We start from the raw sequence: 16,072 nt of genomic DNA, 5'->3' as shown, positions 1-16,072 counted from the left end.
TGTATGGTATTTGGTACGGTTTGCGATCTTTTGCATTTTCTGTAGTAATTTTTTTTTTTTCATATTCCTGTATCTAGCCTTTATCTTTAGTAGAGTACAGTATAGCATAGTTTACAGCTTACCACAGAATACATTAATAAAATGGCCTATAATTTTTTATGGGTCTAATAGTTCAATGTTTTCACACCAGGCAAATTTTGGGGTTGTACCTTAATTAAGGCCACGGCGCTTCCTTCCCAGTCCTAGCCCCTCCCTGTCCCATTGTCGCTATAAGACCTATCTGTGTCGGTGCGACGTAAAGCAACTTGCAAAAAAAAAGAAAGAAAAAAAAAGAAAGTTCATTGTAGCTGTAGTTTTATCCACATCCTTGTGTTGGTTAGTGTATAGTTCGTCTGTGTATACCAGAGATGCTCACGCTGGGCGTTTCATCCTGCGGGTGCACAGCAAGCAGTGTGCGTATGCTATTCAGACACAGTGACATTCTGGTTACATTACAGGCCGTGAATTTTGGTCGAAGTTCTCTCAGTCACTCTCAATTACTGTGGTGATATCTTAGTTTGAAATTGGGGCAGAAAATAATGAAAGAAAGAGGGCAGAAATCCACATCATTTTCAATTTACATTGTAAGAAATAAGTTATTTTCTGTTCATTGCAGTTTATGTATTTTGACCAGACACAGGAAAGAGTTAGGCCTTTAGCCTCAACAATTTTTGTACTGTATGCAGTGAATTACAATTCTCACTATTATATTTTAAGAACTTAAGAAACATTTTAAATATAATATGGAGTTAAGGTGGATAAGCTGTGGCTTGTGGTTATTTGGGTTTAAATTATCTGATAAACTCACCAACAATCCAATAACGCTTACTGGGAATAACATCAGTTAGGTTATTTATTTGAAGACATACTGTATATCTATTTGGTAGATGCATTTACACTGTCGTACTTTAATCTTTGATAGTAAATATCTGTGTCCTCATTTGTGATGAAACTCCTCGTCATTATCATTTTGGGAATTTTTAAATACTATTTTCAGAAATTCATTGTACAGGGTAACTCGCATAACACTACAACACTGTGCAAAATCAAGCAATAAACTTGTTGAATTACGAATTACATAAATATATTATGTTTTGCTGAAGGGGTTCACTGATAATTCTAAGAAATCATTGTTACAGTTAGGTTACCTTCAAAATTTCTCAAGTTTCTCTTCTAAAAGTAATTATCAAAGTATACTTTGTTGCAAGGCAGCCTCTGCATGAAAGGAAGTTTTTCATAAAACATAACAGAAATTTTCCTGTTCTTAAATGGAAATCCTGTCATTCCCATCCAAGGCATTGTAAACCATGGCTTGTCGATTTTCTTGCGATTGTAGTATCTTTTATAAGACACCAGTCAACATTTCGTTGAGTAATGGAGGAGAGCTTCGTAGTCACAATCGGACATCACTGCTCCACTTCCTTGGTAAATGTGTTTGCTCTCTCGCTTCACTGTGACGTAAGCTTGCTAGACGGTAGCCGGAAGACTTACTGGCACGTAAAAGAACTCCTGTGGGACTAAATTCCGGCACATCGGCATCTCTGAAGACCTTAAGAAGTGGTTAATGGGACGTAAAGCAAATAACATTATTATTATTAAGCTTGCTAGAAGCTGTTCACACTTACTTAAGGCCAGTCCGGCTGCACTGGGCTAGCCTCGATGCGCGCCCAGCTGAGCATCTATGGTGTATAACATGTCTCAGTATAGTTCGGAAAAGACTAGCAGAAAGAATGTGACTCTGAGATCAGAACAGTGTTCCTTTTGTAGGCCATAACCTCCTTGCTGCGTCAGCCATTAGCCGAGAATAATTTATTTCTTTTATTATTAATAACTAGCATGTACCCGTGGCTTTGCCTGCGATTATTAATTCAACTGTTTTACATAATAAAAATCTATTTTTTTCCTTATAGAGCTTCTGGTTGAACTATATTAGTGTCCTTCCAAATGGAGCTAAGATATATAGTGCATTTGCCTTTCCAACTCTTGAACAAACCACATACAGTTGACAATGGGAGAAGCAGCTTTTTTGAAGATGGAGTCCTACAACTTTAAGAGATTGTTCTTGTGCCTTGTTGATGTTCATAGCAAAACTGAAACAAACGAGGTACTGCAGACATCTAAACTTAAACTGTATATCCGAAGAAATTATTCAAATCCGAGGAATGAATATTACTTTGCTCGCGGCGTGCCCAATCATGAGAATGGCTTCAATAACATTAGTCATCAGTTTCAGAGTCGTGTTCATTGCAGGGGGCAGGATTCTTATTCTTAAGAAGGATAATCGGTGTCACAATCGTCCGCTCTAAGATGTTCAAGGGTACTCCACGAGACTCCAAGTCTTTCAAAAGCTCTGCCATGTAGTCAATAGACTTGTAACTTTGTAGAACATCGGGTAAGTCTTATAAAAGTTGCTTGTTGATGACGTTGACAGCTTCACTTCTTGGGGCAAGAATTGCTCTTTGACATAGCCATGCGTAATTGGTGAAATGCTGTGGCCACGAATGTTAAAAATTTCAGATCGAATCACCATCAACAGCCTCATATGACCTCACACCATATAAGACCAAAACGGCTTCCTACACCACGGACATAAAATGGCTCCTTGAATTGTGTTCTCTACGTGCCTTATGTATGTTGCCTAGTGACAGTGACTCTATGCATATAATCTTGGTGACAGCACAGTGGATTGTCATATCCCAATACATGTTTTCCGATGGTTATTCGTTCATAACTCACCAACGAAAGCAAAAATGAAAATTCCGGCTTCGAGGTGCATTCGGAACCCCTTCCATCTACCCATGTTCAAAATTTCAGATCTCTGCATGCTGTAGATTTTGCTGGGCATTGCGCACAGACAGACAGACAGACAGACAGACAAACACTTCCTTTTATTATTATAGATGTATTCTTGTTTTAGTGTCGGATGTTGTTTGTAAGTGCACATAGCATCTATGAAGTTTTTATGAATCTGTTTTCATTCTTGATTCACTAGCTATTCTTAAGTATGGTATTACATTTTACAAGGGCTGTGTGCCCTGGTCGTATTGCATCAGCTGTTCTCGCTGCAGTACAGCTCTGGCAACAGAGGTAAGGTGATACTCATGTGTTTTGCAAACTGTCATTATTAGTAGCTAATATGGTACTTAGATTATCTTCTTTTGTTGGCATTAAAATAATAAATAAGATTCAAAGGATGTATTAATAATGTGTACACTCGTGCACAGAAATGGTGTCCTGACATAAACAATCAACACTGCCCTAATGCAGTACTGAAAAGGAAGGGAGGGAATGAAGGAGGAGTGTTGAAGGCAACTCCATTACCGAATAGTACACAAGTGAAGAAAACGTACTCTCACACAGATAAGTTGTGCTAAACACAAGCAGAAATTTTACAGCTTTCTCTCAAAACTGTTAAATTCATCCTCTTGAAAATGTTTTCAAGAATTCCATCAGAGATAGGGAGAGAGAACAGGGACCAAGTAATAGTGAACACTTACAAGAGGTTAAAAATTAAATAACTGGAGGTTCAACCTATTCAATAGGTTGAACCTCCAGTTATTTAATTTTTAACATCAATAATTTCAATACGGAACAATAAAATTTTTATCTTTAAACTTACAAGAGGAGCAGAAGTATAGTTGGTCACTGACGACTACGTATCCATGTCACTGCTTCCTCCTTCAACTGACTAACTGACCAACTGTGATCTCACTCTCCATATGACTATCCATTGACCAAGACTCCATCCAACTCACTGTTCACCGTCTGACTCTAACATACAGCAGGTAGTCTGTTGGATGGACAGCCTGGTTATCACTCACACCCAGCTCCCAAGTGTTACAGATTGTATTGAAATAGCCTCAGGCAAATTAGGAACTCCCTAAATTATCTCATACTTCTAAATGCATACAATGACAGAGTGATGACTCAACAGTTACTGTAACAGTAGGAAGAAAAACGGTGATGATCTTCCTCCTCCTAACATAGCTCTTCTGTTCCCAAGACAGCAGGTCACAGGTTCAATCCCAGTAGCATCCACCCCTATGGGTAGGGGGCACAGACAAAGAATACACTCACAGTATCCCCTGACTGTCGTAAGAGGTGACTAAAAGGGGGCGACCAAGGTATGATGATATTAGAACCATGTGATTACTTATGATTAGTACCATTACATGTGGAACACCATGGGTCGGCGTTACTTGCGACTAGTACCACCTTGCGAGGAAAACCATGGGTCTATGTTACGTAGGAGCAGTACCATTATGCGAGAAACACCACGGGTCTGGGTGTTGTTTGTGATAATCGTCATCGTGTGTATTCCACCAGTTGGTTCCACTGTGTTCAGAACGGGTCTGCGTTACCTATGAGTAGATCCCTGTGTGGATATACAAAATAATATCCGCATCCACTCCAAATCTGCACTTCCTTCATCTGCATCTGCGAATGGTTATCCACATCTGCAAAACGGTTATCCGCAGATATTGTGAATATTTAACTACAGTATATTACACCCAAGGTATTGAAATGGGTAGATCTGTTAACATAATACAATAGGCCTGACACCTGGCACCAGAACCCCTACAGTCGCAAGTTTATGAGGGACTCTTGCGACAACTACCGACGTATTGACCGTTGTTCTTTCCTTCCATTAATTGCGGGCAGAAGCCAGTAAGGCTTAGGTCATATTTGTGGCTTTATGGTCTCAACGCTCTTTATATATCAGTATTCTTCCAAACCAATGTCAAGGGTCGCATAACCACTAGCAAAAACAACAGTGTACCTGAGTGAAAATCAATAAACGCCATTATTTAGAAATTACTAGCAAAATTATCTGCACTGCCATACCATTTGTATCTGCCAAGACACTAACTTCGCGGATATCCGCATCCGTGCAGGGCTCTACCTATGAGTAGTACCACTTTATAAGGAACATCATGGGTCTACGTTGCCTATGGTTGGCACCACTTTGTCAGAAAAAGCACCCTCAAGATCTACGAGACTAAAACAGTGGTGATGGTGGTGAATAGAGATGGCCAACCAGCAAGTATCAAACTAAGAGATGACCAATTGGAGAATGTGGACAGTTTCACTACTACTACTAAAATGTTTTCATTCCTTCTCTGAAAGGGGAGGCGGGCCTCTTAGACGGTAATGCCGTCTCTCAGGCCGGGAGATATGTTACGGTGAAGGTGATGCTTGGAGAAGGTGAGGGGTTTGGTGGCCGTGGCCTAAACTAGGAACTGTCCCGGCATTCGCCCTAGTTCATGAGAGTGGAAAACCACAGAAAACCATTCTCAGGACAGCCGACGGTTGGAACCAGCCATGAGGTCCACTCCTGTCCCGTCTCCCGAATGCAGAGGCGTAGAGCCACGGTAGAGCCGTGGCCACCCCTCCTCTGCTTGGTTGGACGGTCGGAGCGCAGAGCTGTTGGACCATGGACCAGCCCCACTTGTGGGTCGAGACTCACTCTGCATCCACTGACCAACAGTTTCACCTACCTTCGCAGTGTAGTGCACCCTTATGACCCATCAGAACTGCAGAAGTTCTTGAGGTCCACTATCTAGAAGACCAGGATGGACAAGTTAAGAAATGAAGTAGTGAGACAGGAGGCTGGGATTAAGATGTTTCTACTAGCACATCTAGATTGCATCAAAGTGATCACGCCATGTTTGAGGAGGTCATTCGGTTTTCGAAAGTGATGACTGCCTTTATCTTTTACATGTAAATCCTGTGTAACACAATTACAAAATTTAGCCAGCCCTTACATGCAGTTGACTCCTTCAGATCTCCCTAGGCGCTCATATCAACATAACTGCTCATTTACAAAAAGAAATGATACAGAAGAAAGAAAAAAGAAAAACAGAATAGGAACTCTTCAAAACCAGAAGAAATTAAATAAAAAGTTAATGATGTTATTCCTTTGAAATACACTTTGTCTAGTTTTTAATAAAAACTTTGTATTTTAACTATAAAAGTAGAACTGCTTATATATATATAAAAGAACTAACATAGTTTAAGTTACAAACCAATGGTGAACACACTGGGCTTCAGTTCAGAGGGCCTTGGATTTGATTCCAAGCCGGATTGGGTAATTTATCTTTGTATAGTTAATTCCTTTGTTTTAGGGACTGAGTATTTGTGTTTATCTCAATACACATTTACACACACAACACATCACACTTAAACACCACAAAAACATGCAATAGTGAATACATCCCTCCACAAGGGTTGGCATCGGGAAAGGCATCTGGCCGTAAAAAATAGGCTTCATCCATACAATCCTATTTACGGCGTTATCAACGATCTGCCGAATGAAATTTCAAACAAATGCAGATTGTTTGTAGATGACTGCATAATATACAGAAAAGTACAGAATGCTAGCGATAATTTATTACAAGCTGATATAAATATACTCCATAATTGGGTACTCGATAACAAAACCAATCCAAACCCCATGGTACTACAGCCCTTGAAGGGCCTTGGCCTACCAAGCGACTGCTACTCAGCCCGAAGGCCTGCAGATTTTGAGGTGTTGTGTGGTCAGCACGATGAATCCTCTCGGCCATTATTCTTGGCTTTCTAGACCGGGGCTGCTATCTCACCATCAGATAGCTCCTCAATTCTAATCACGTAGGCTGAGTGGACCTCGAACCAGCCCTCAGTTCTAGGTAAAAATCCCTGACCTGACTGGGAATCGAACCCGGGGCCTCTGGGTAAGAAGCAGTCACAGGGCCGGCACACTTGATAACAAAATGAAAATAAATTCTTGAAAATGCAGTCTCATAAGAATGGGAAAGAAATATAGGCAAGGGGACTTTCAACATTGTCTTGGATCGGACGCTCATAGAGAGTGACTCCTGCAAGTCCCTAGGAATCCACATAAAGAGAGATCTAAAATGGGACCCCATGTAGGAAGTGTAATACTACTAAAGTGTACAAGTCCTTAAACTTCGTGATGAGGGTGCTAAAGGGCAGCAGTTCCCAGGTGAAGGCACAGGGCCATGTATTGTTCATTAGACCAGTCCTGGAATATGGAGCACCCGTATGGGATCCATACCAAACAGGACTCATTAAGGAACTTGAGATGGTACGCAAAAGGCTGCAAGATTTGTGCATAATGATTTCAGTCCTAGAAGTGGTGTGACAAGTATAATAGAAAAACTTGGGGAGAGAGACACTAGGGACTAGAAGGAAATGAACACAGTTATGTGCTAAATACTTACATGAATAAGCCAGCTTGGAGAGAGTTGAACATTCGACTAGAAAACCCCAGTTACGTAAACAGGACAGATCATCTGCAAAAAGTAAAAGGTAGATCGCAGAAAACTGACTATGGTAAATATCCTTTTGTATATCAGGGAATTGATTGGAATGCGTTACCTGCAGCTTCCTTAGAGCCTTTTCCCTAAAATGTAAGATGCTTTGAGAATAGACTCCAGCATTCTGTAAATTATGTGTAAATTTCTATGTGATGGTATCATATTTTAATGCAATGCTCAACCCATTGTAAAACAAAGTATTAAGGCATCTGAATTATTTAAGGTCTGTGTGAATTTGTATATGCCGGTGTTGTAATGTTAAGCTAGTAGTAAGCTCAACCTATTGTTGGAGCCCTATGCGGATATACAAAATTATATCCGCATCTGCACTTCCTTCATCCGCATCCGCGAATGGTTATCCGCATCCGCAAAATGGTTATCTGCGGATATTGTAAATATTTAACTAGAGTGTATTACACCCAAGGTATTGAATCGGATAAATCTGTTAACATAATACAATAGGTCTGATACCTGGCACCAGAACCCCTACAGTCGTAGGTTTATGAGAGATCAAGGGTCACCTAAGCACAACCAAAAACAAGAGTATAGCTGAGTGAAATTAATAAATGTCATTATTCAGAAATTATCAGCAAAATTATCCGCACTGCAGTACAGTTTGTAAATGCCAAGACACTAACTTCGCGGATATCCACATCCATGCAGGGCTCTACCTATAGTATTGTAAGCTGTAGTGTTAAGCACTGGGGGCTGCCTGGCTGAGGCGGTAAAGGCGTGCTCGGTTTGCCCGGAAGGACGTGGGTTCGAATCCCCGTCAGGAAGTCGTAAAATTTAAGATACAAGATTTCCACTTCCGGAGGTGCATATGGCCCTGAGGTTCACTCAGCCTACACCAAAAATGAGTACCAGGTTAATTCCTGGGGGCAAAGGCGGCCGGGCGTAGAGCTAACCACTCTACCCCATCATGTGCCGAGGTTAACAATGGTGGAAGCCTTTACCTTCCACTCCTCTAAGGGCCTTCATGGCCTGTACGGAGGTGACTTTGCTTTGCTTTGCTTTGCTTTGCTTAGTGTTAAGCACTGGAAATACTTAAGTTTTGTTTGAATTTGCATATGATGATGCTGGATTTAGTACGTTAAACTAGTAGTATTTCTTGTAATATTTTATTTCCATGGAATTGCTTGTTGTACTGCTGTTGTTGTTTTTAACTTTATTTTATTAACACACTACCGTAAGTGATCGCTGCCACTAGGATATTTCCCAATTTATTGTGATGTATTTGTTAAAAAATAATAATAATAAAGTGGCGATCCCAAATAATTGGGAAAAGGCCAGGAAGAAGAAGAAGGTTTTATCTTCTAGCAATTCTGTTAAATACTTTCAGGCTCATGATTTTCCTTAAGTAGCCATCAAGGTGCGCTAAAAAATATATGGCTACATTTAATGAATCCCGGTCTAGAAAGCCAAGAATAACGGCCTAGAGGATTCATCGTGCCGTCCACACGACACCTCGTAATCTGCAGGCCTTCAGGCTGAGCAGTGGTCGCTTGGTAGGCCAAGGCACTTCAAGGTCTGTAGTGCCGTGGGAAAACATTTAATGAATTATGAGCAAAAGTGAGTAGATCTTTCCCGTTCACCATAAATCATAGTCTCAGATTCAAATGAAATGTTTGATTCTACTATCTACCTTGTGAGTTGACACGACTAAGATACATCAGACCTTCTATCACTTTTCTTCTGGCTTGTACAAATTTGTGTGTTATTTGCTGTGAACGGAAGGCCAAACCATACCCTGGCTCATCTAGTTGTCTGCAGCATCACAGTATGTTATTGCCGTCAGTGTACTGTGTGATGTCAGAAGTGTGGTTAATCTTCTTGAGTGTGCATGGCTGTGAGCTTGCATCCGGGAGATAGTGGGTTCGAATCCCACTGTCGGCAGCCCTGAAGATGATTTTCCGTGGTTTCCCACTTTCACACCATGCAAATTCTGGGGCTGTACCTTAATTAAGGCCACGCCTGCTTCCTTCCAACTCCTACGCCTTTCCTATCCCATCATCTCCATAAGACCTATCTGTGTTGGTGCGACGTAAAGCCAGTAGCAAAAAAGATTTCTTCTTGAGTGTCTTGTGACAGCAAAACTGAGAATTTCTTGAGCTTCTCGACACTTGAGCTCTTGTTCCCACTCCCCACTAAGAATCCATAATAGTTAACAGCACTGATGCACTCAGAAGACAATAATTATACTCGCCAGTAAGTGAAACCCGATGATCATCATTATAATCATAATTTAAAGAAATGTTAAACTCTGCATTACACACCTGTAAGAAATAATTGTAGAATTTAAGAACTATTCTTCACAACAATGGTTGAAGAATAGGGATTTGCACAGGTGCACAGTGTAGTGACTTGTCCTCCAGCCTGGGTGCCCTGGATTCTAATCCTAGCGACTATGGGTGGGATTATAAATGTTGATTCCGATAGGGAATCTGAAATATTTGTCCCGAATGAGTAAATTTATAATACCAATATAAATGGTCCGTTATTGGACATTATAAATTTTCCAGCTAACTCATTCCTGGTTGCCAGCGTTTCGCCCTCGTGTGCTAGGTTGGGCTCATCAGTTGGTACCTAGCACACCTACCAAGACGCTGGCTAGTGCATACCGTGGAGGCCACTGCGTAGGCAAACTGTAGCCACTGGCAGTGCCAATGCACTATGAGAGACTTTGTCTCATTACCAAAAATTCAGATTCCCTATCGGAATCAACATTTATATCATCTAATGGCCAAGCAAGCATCAATTTTTGGTAATGAGACAAAGTCTCTCATAGTGCATTGGCACTGCCAGTGGCTACAGTTTGCCTACGCAGTGGCCTCCACGGTATGTACTAGCCAGCGTCTTGGTAGGTGTGCTAGGTACCAACTGATTAGCCCAACCTAGCACACGAGGGCGAAACGCTGGCAACCAGGAATGAGTTAGCTGGAAAATTTATAATGTCCAATAACGGACCATTTATATTGGTATTATAAATTTACTCATTCGGGACAAATATTTCAGATTCCCTATCGGAATCAACATTTATATCATCTGATGGCCAAGCAAGCATCAATTTTTGGTAATGAGACAAAGTCTCTCATAGTGCATTGGCATTGCCAGTGGCTACAGTTTGCCTACGCAGTGGCCTCCACGGTATGCACTAGCCAGCGTCTTGGTAGGTGTGCTAGGTACCAACTGATGAGCCCAACCTAGCACACGAGGGCGAAACGCTGGCAACCAGGAATGAGTTAGCTAGAAAATTTATAATGTCCAATAACGGACCATTTATATTGGTATGGGTGGGATTTTCAATAGGTCGAATATGTTGACTGGAGCCTAAAAAACACCTCTCCAAGTCCTAGACTGAGCCTAGGTGGTCTGCAAATACCACATGAACGTGGGAAGGTTGTGTTACAAAAAAGACTTTTTTTTACAACAATATTAATCACAATCTTTATTTTCTTTCAAATTGGTTGCCTTGTTTTTAAAATGACCAAGGCTTCACAAACAAGTACCATTTTCTTATCTTCCGTGCATTTTTTGAAAGAAGTGAATGAAAACAAGTGTATCATTTTGATTATTTGTTGGAAAATGTATTTTTAAAATTTAAGTAGTTGCTAACGCTGGACTTCTTCTTACAATAGTGTTGTTTATCAAGGATGTTTGATCCACCACATTCGCTTCCGGCATAGAGCATTCTGGGTAGAGGCTTGCACAGTCTGCAGTCTTGTTTAAAACTTGATCCACGTTTCTGTAGTTCGATAAACTGCCACTGTAAGTAAAAATATCATCATTTAGTTTCCTGAAACAGCTCTTCATAAAGTGAACAATAATAGGACCATAACATCATTTTAAGTCATTTTTTAAACTTTCCTGGTGTTTCTAGTCTTTTACCACCTGTGTTCATCTTATGTCTCTGCACTTTTCCTGTATTTATCCAGATTTTTTCCTACCCTACACTTTTCCACAACAGGATCTGTCAAAATCCTGTAATAGGTTCCTTTTCAGGTTCCTATTTCTTTATATAGGGTGGTCCTACCTAAATTATTATTATTATTATTATTATTATTATTATTATTATTATTATTATTATTATTATTATTATTATTCACTGGTGACTTATACGTCCTATCATGAAAATGTAAATCAGAATAGCAAAGATATATAAATTGGCAATTTACATAAAATCTGGGCAAAATATCAACTCACGCAGAAACAAATTTCTAAATACATACCCAACTGCAGGGAACTACTTTATTTCAGTTAGTACTACATTTATTAATAATTATATTCCATATAAATAGAATTTATCATTATTTTGTCCGACTCATTGGCTGAATGGTCAACGTACTGGCCTTCCGTTCAGAGGGTCCTGGGTTCGATTCCCAGCCGGGACGGAGATTTTAACCTTAATTGGTTAATTCCAATGGCTCGGGGGCTGGGTGTGTGTGGTGTATTCAACATTAGAAATCATCCTAGGCATCTTCATCTTCGCAGACACGCAGTTCGCCTAATAGGCCATCTACTAGAAAAAGACCTGCACCATGCCTCTCCGGAGGCCATTCGCCATTATTATATCATTATTTTGTGGCAACCATCTTTGGGTCAGATCTAGTAAATTTCACTGTCACCATCACAAAATGATAGACCATGAATTCAGATCATAAGGAGCTTCTGGGCTTACCAATCTCTTAGTGTAACCATATAAGAAAATTGAAATGTCCAAAATCTCATCCATATTGATGCATACAAAGGTAGTGGTTTTATAAAATAAGAACATTACCTGAATATATTCATAGCATATCCCAATAATGGCTGTTGGAGAGCAGCTTTATCCATTTGGCAGACTGCCTTCCGTCTGCAGGCATCAGTTGTTATATCCATGATATTGAAAGTTAAGTCAACTAAATCAATGCTGTAACAGAATAAGAAGTAAAATTGTGTATGTTGTGTAATGTTGGTCAGTGGCAGCAATTACGGGAGGTGAGGAAGATACCAACCTCCCCCTCCCCAACACATTTTGTGCAGGAAAAGAATCCATTTTAGCTGCCTGAAACTAGGAATTATAAGGAAAAGCAATTTGTACAAATCCTGTTGTCTTTTCAACTAATTCTTTCTGTGGCAGTAAAATTTAAAGAAAATTAGTATAGTAACTGCCAACTATGACTTTTAGTAGGTGTGGAATTTAAAGGGTATCATTTAACAATGTGCCATGAACTGCTAGACAGCAATTGGCTGTAATTTGTTAATTGTGGTACATCTAATATCTTGATTGGATGATGAGAAGTAATTATTATTAACCCCTTAACTGGGTACTAAGTTCTCCACATGCGTAACCTGCCGTGGGTACTTTTTCCCCACTTTGTGATATTTAAATATTTCCTTCACAAATGTGTACACAATTAGTTTAATCTAATACGATAGTAGTTATTATTCTTCAATAATGTGATACTAACATTATGTACATTATTTACATTGTTATAAATCCAAAAGCGCACAAACATGCAAAGAGTTGAGCTTCATTGTTCTTTGCTATATTCCATTAGTGATTTAGTGCGCTTGTGGCACTCGCTGAAGTGGTAGCGCTTACAGGCCTTCCCGCAGAGGCTGCATACTCACTCTGGTAAGGGTTTGTGGAAACTGTTTCTCGTGCATTGCTTGTGGTGGAAACCATGCACCGAGAACCTAGTTATGGCACTTCGTAAGTCCTCGTTTGGTCCCGTCCATTTCCGATCCAGCATCGCATCCGTTGCATAGAATTTCGGGCCAGATGTCCGTTCTCTTGTTTTGTCTGTCCTGAAGTAGGTCTGACTCTTGTTTGCTTGCTGGCAGCTGTTGTCTGAACCTCAAGTCTTCTATGAGGAAGCACGTTTTTGCAAGCTCGTAAGCTAGTCTTGAAGGGGCGTATTTTGATATTCGCAAAGTCCTCTTCAGGTATCTTGCTTTCACACACTCAAGGGTCGAGAGATCTCTAGTTGTCAGGTTGTTCCATATGAGCTCAATGCCATAGGTCAGAACGGGCATTATCTTTGCGTAGAAAAGTGTTATTGCGGTGTCTAGTGCTAGTCTTGCCAGATTCTTAATGTCGTAGATGGCTTGGATGGCAGCAGCTGCCCTCTTCCGTATGTGAATTTTGTAAGATGATCCCGATGGTTGTGGGGTGATGCCCAAGTACCTGAAGGAGTTTACAATATTTAACTCTTCCACTCCATAGTATATTTTGTCTTGTGCAGAGGTTCTTCCTCCCCTCTTGAAAATCTTTTGCACCGTCTTGTTGGCATTCAGCTGGAGTTGGTTCCCACTCCTGGAAATGATCTACAGTGTCCTGCAGGGCCTTCCTGTCATGAGAGCCTAGTACGATGTCATCTGCGTAGAGGTAGATTTTCACTGAATATTTTTGTAGGATGTCTGTGACATCTGACATGATGATGTTGAATAGGGTTGGGCTAATAGGGTCTCCTTGTAAAATGCCGTTGGTCTGTACTATGTTTTCTGAGGTCGTCATTACTACGGCTTTTGTTCCGTGACTACGCTGTGCGATTGTCAACTGTCGATGCACGTTGACTTGTGGACCTGCTCAGTGAATTGGGAGTTAGCAGCTGGTCATCTCCAAGATGGCTGTGTTTCGGGTGATGCTCCGTCTAGCCATTATGGCTAAACAAAATGATGACTTACCACCCTCTGTTGAGGTTCTTTTAACCTTTGGTTTTGCCCAGATTCCATCGCGTCCCTGCCCTGTGTCTTGTGTTTTGATCGAGGCCTACCCTAAGTAGTTGGTGGGATTTTGTGCTGGGATGGCCTCTAGTCTCTCTTGTGGTAGTACTGACAATCGAAACTGAGTGTTTGCGGTGTTGTGCCATTAGTTGTTTTGTTGCCCTTGTATTCAATTGTCGGTACGTTAATTTTTTTAATTATTAAGAAAAATACTTAGCACAAATAGTACAAAATGTTGTTTGTTGCAGCTAACCGATTTGTTAAGTGCAACAGCAAGTAGTGGAGATTTGCGCAGCAGCGTGTAGTACGTGTTGTGAGGAAGGGTAGCAGGGGTATATTTTTGCCAAGGTCATGGACACTGAGGTATGATTCATGTGTTTGTGCCCGCATTCTTCAGTCTGGCAGTCTCTATAGTGTCTGTTAGTTTGTTAGTGTGTATTCAAATGCTAAATGAATTTTAAATTGTATGTTCATGTCATACTTCTGTTTAATTGTAATACATATGTAATTATTATTCCTTTGGTGAAAGTTTGATTGTATGGTATTGAATCAATATGTTATAAAAACTATTATTATCGCACCCAAGTTGGTTGACTGACAACCTTTACATCTGTATCAAAATTCGCTCGCATACAAATTTACCATTTTGTAGATTTTTTTTTCTTTTCAAATTGGACATCTACTCTCCCTCCCTCTGCTATATCTGTCAGACCCAGGTACTTTTTGTTGTCTATAAATCCCACCCTCTTCCGCTTCTAATATTCCCAATCACCGCTACTGACTTGGATGCAGAAGGGCAAGTCTTCTGAATTGATGCCTCCTGGGTGACTTGAGCATGAATTTTAGTTGTTCTATGCTCACTAACAGGTAGCATCAGATCAGAAAACCTGAAACTCCATGTGGATGGTGTACAATGCTGAGAGAATTTAGGCAAATAATCAGAGTTTCTTTTAGTTTGGCACTTCCTTGGCCAAATGGTCAGTGCAGTAGCCGTCCATTCAGAGGGCTCGCGGTTTGAATCCTGGTTGGGTAAGGGATTTGAACTCTTCATCTGGTTAATTCCTGTAGTTCAGGGGCTGGATCTTGTGTTTGTCTTAACCCACTAACTGCTATGATCCCCATTTGGGGATTCTATTGCTGCTACATAACTTTTGAAGCAATCCTTAGGTTTGCAGTGCTAATTTTCTTTCCATTGGTGTCCAAAAGGGGGCAACAAAACATTTCTGGACAGACAGCATCGGAGAGTGCTCATTTGCAACCACCCTATCCGCTATGCTGGAAGGGTTCAGTGACAGCGATGATGATGATGATGATAATGATGTCCAGAACTCTCTCAAGCTTGAACATGAAGTGATTATTGGATCGTTTGTATCATATACTGTACTATGACATGATTCCTTGTTACAAGAAATGAACTTCATAGTTAATCTGTAATATCAACCTTGAACAGATGTTGAGGATATTTTGACGGTAAACTCCACCTTTACAATACTTACATTTTAAAAATTATTTTTAGAATAGCATCAAAGGGACATGTTTCATTTATATGTGGGAGACATCTTCAGTCAAAGAACAAAAATATAGTAAAGATACACATCATGGAATTCCTAATAAAGTGTTATATCTTAAATAACATATCTAAACTTCTTGAGTTATACATTAAGAACTCAGTCAAATGTCACGATTAAAAATATACACTTCAACAGACCTGCCTAACGAAAAAAAGCCTATTTATAAATAAAATGTTAGGTTTTCAGAGAAGATTACAAAATTAAAATGAAAATACCAGGTTAATATGAGTTACATTGTTTTTTGGATCATGATGTTAGTTTTTTAAGACCTTGTTAATACTCAATTAAAAGCACTGATCAATAGTCCAACACTTAGCTGATGAGTTATTGTTTTTGATGTTCTTATATTAAGTTAGAAATAAGCTTAATCAGGTGGAACTTTTCTCAAAATATAAAGGTTGAACTGCTGGGTTGGTCTGAAGGCTCCGTATGTAA

The 16,072-nt window shown here is 40.1% G+C and overlaps 1 protein-coding gene across 1 annotated transcript in view; it reads right to left on the bottom strand.

Moving 5' to 3' along the window:
- Window positions 1-10,837: 10,837 nt before the first annotated feature.
- LOC136878782 (uncharacterized) overlaps window positions 10,838-16,072 on the bottom strand; it is a 507,599-nt gene continuing 502,364 nt past the window's right edge. The window contains exons 4-5 of the mRNA XM_068228993.1: window positions 12,136-12,267; window positions 10,838-11,124 (exon numbers count right to left, since the gene is read on the bottom strand). Of these exons, the coding sequence (XP_068085094.1) occupies window positions 10,959-11,124; window positions 12,136-12,267 (298 nt within the window). The 3' untranslated portion in view covers window positions 10,838-10,958. The remainder of the gene's footprint in view (window positions 11,125-12,135; window positions 12,268-16,072) is intronic.

The sequence above is a fragment of the Anabrus simplex genome, chromosome 8, assembly GCF_040414725.1.
Source record: "Anabrus simplex isolate iqAnaSimp1 chromosome 8, ASM4041472v1, whole genome shotgun sequence".
Lineage (NCBI taxonomy): Eukaryota > Metazoa > Arthropoda > Insecta > Orthoptera > Tettigoniidae > Anabrus > Anabrus simplex.
Note: the sequence above shows the minus strand (reverse complement) of the source record. Positions and strands in the feature narration are given on the sequence as shown.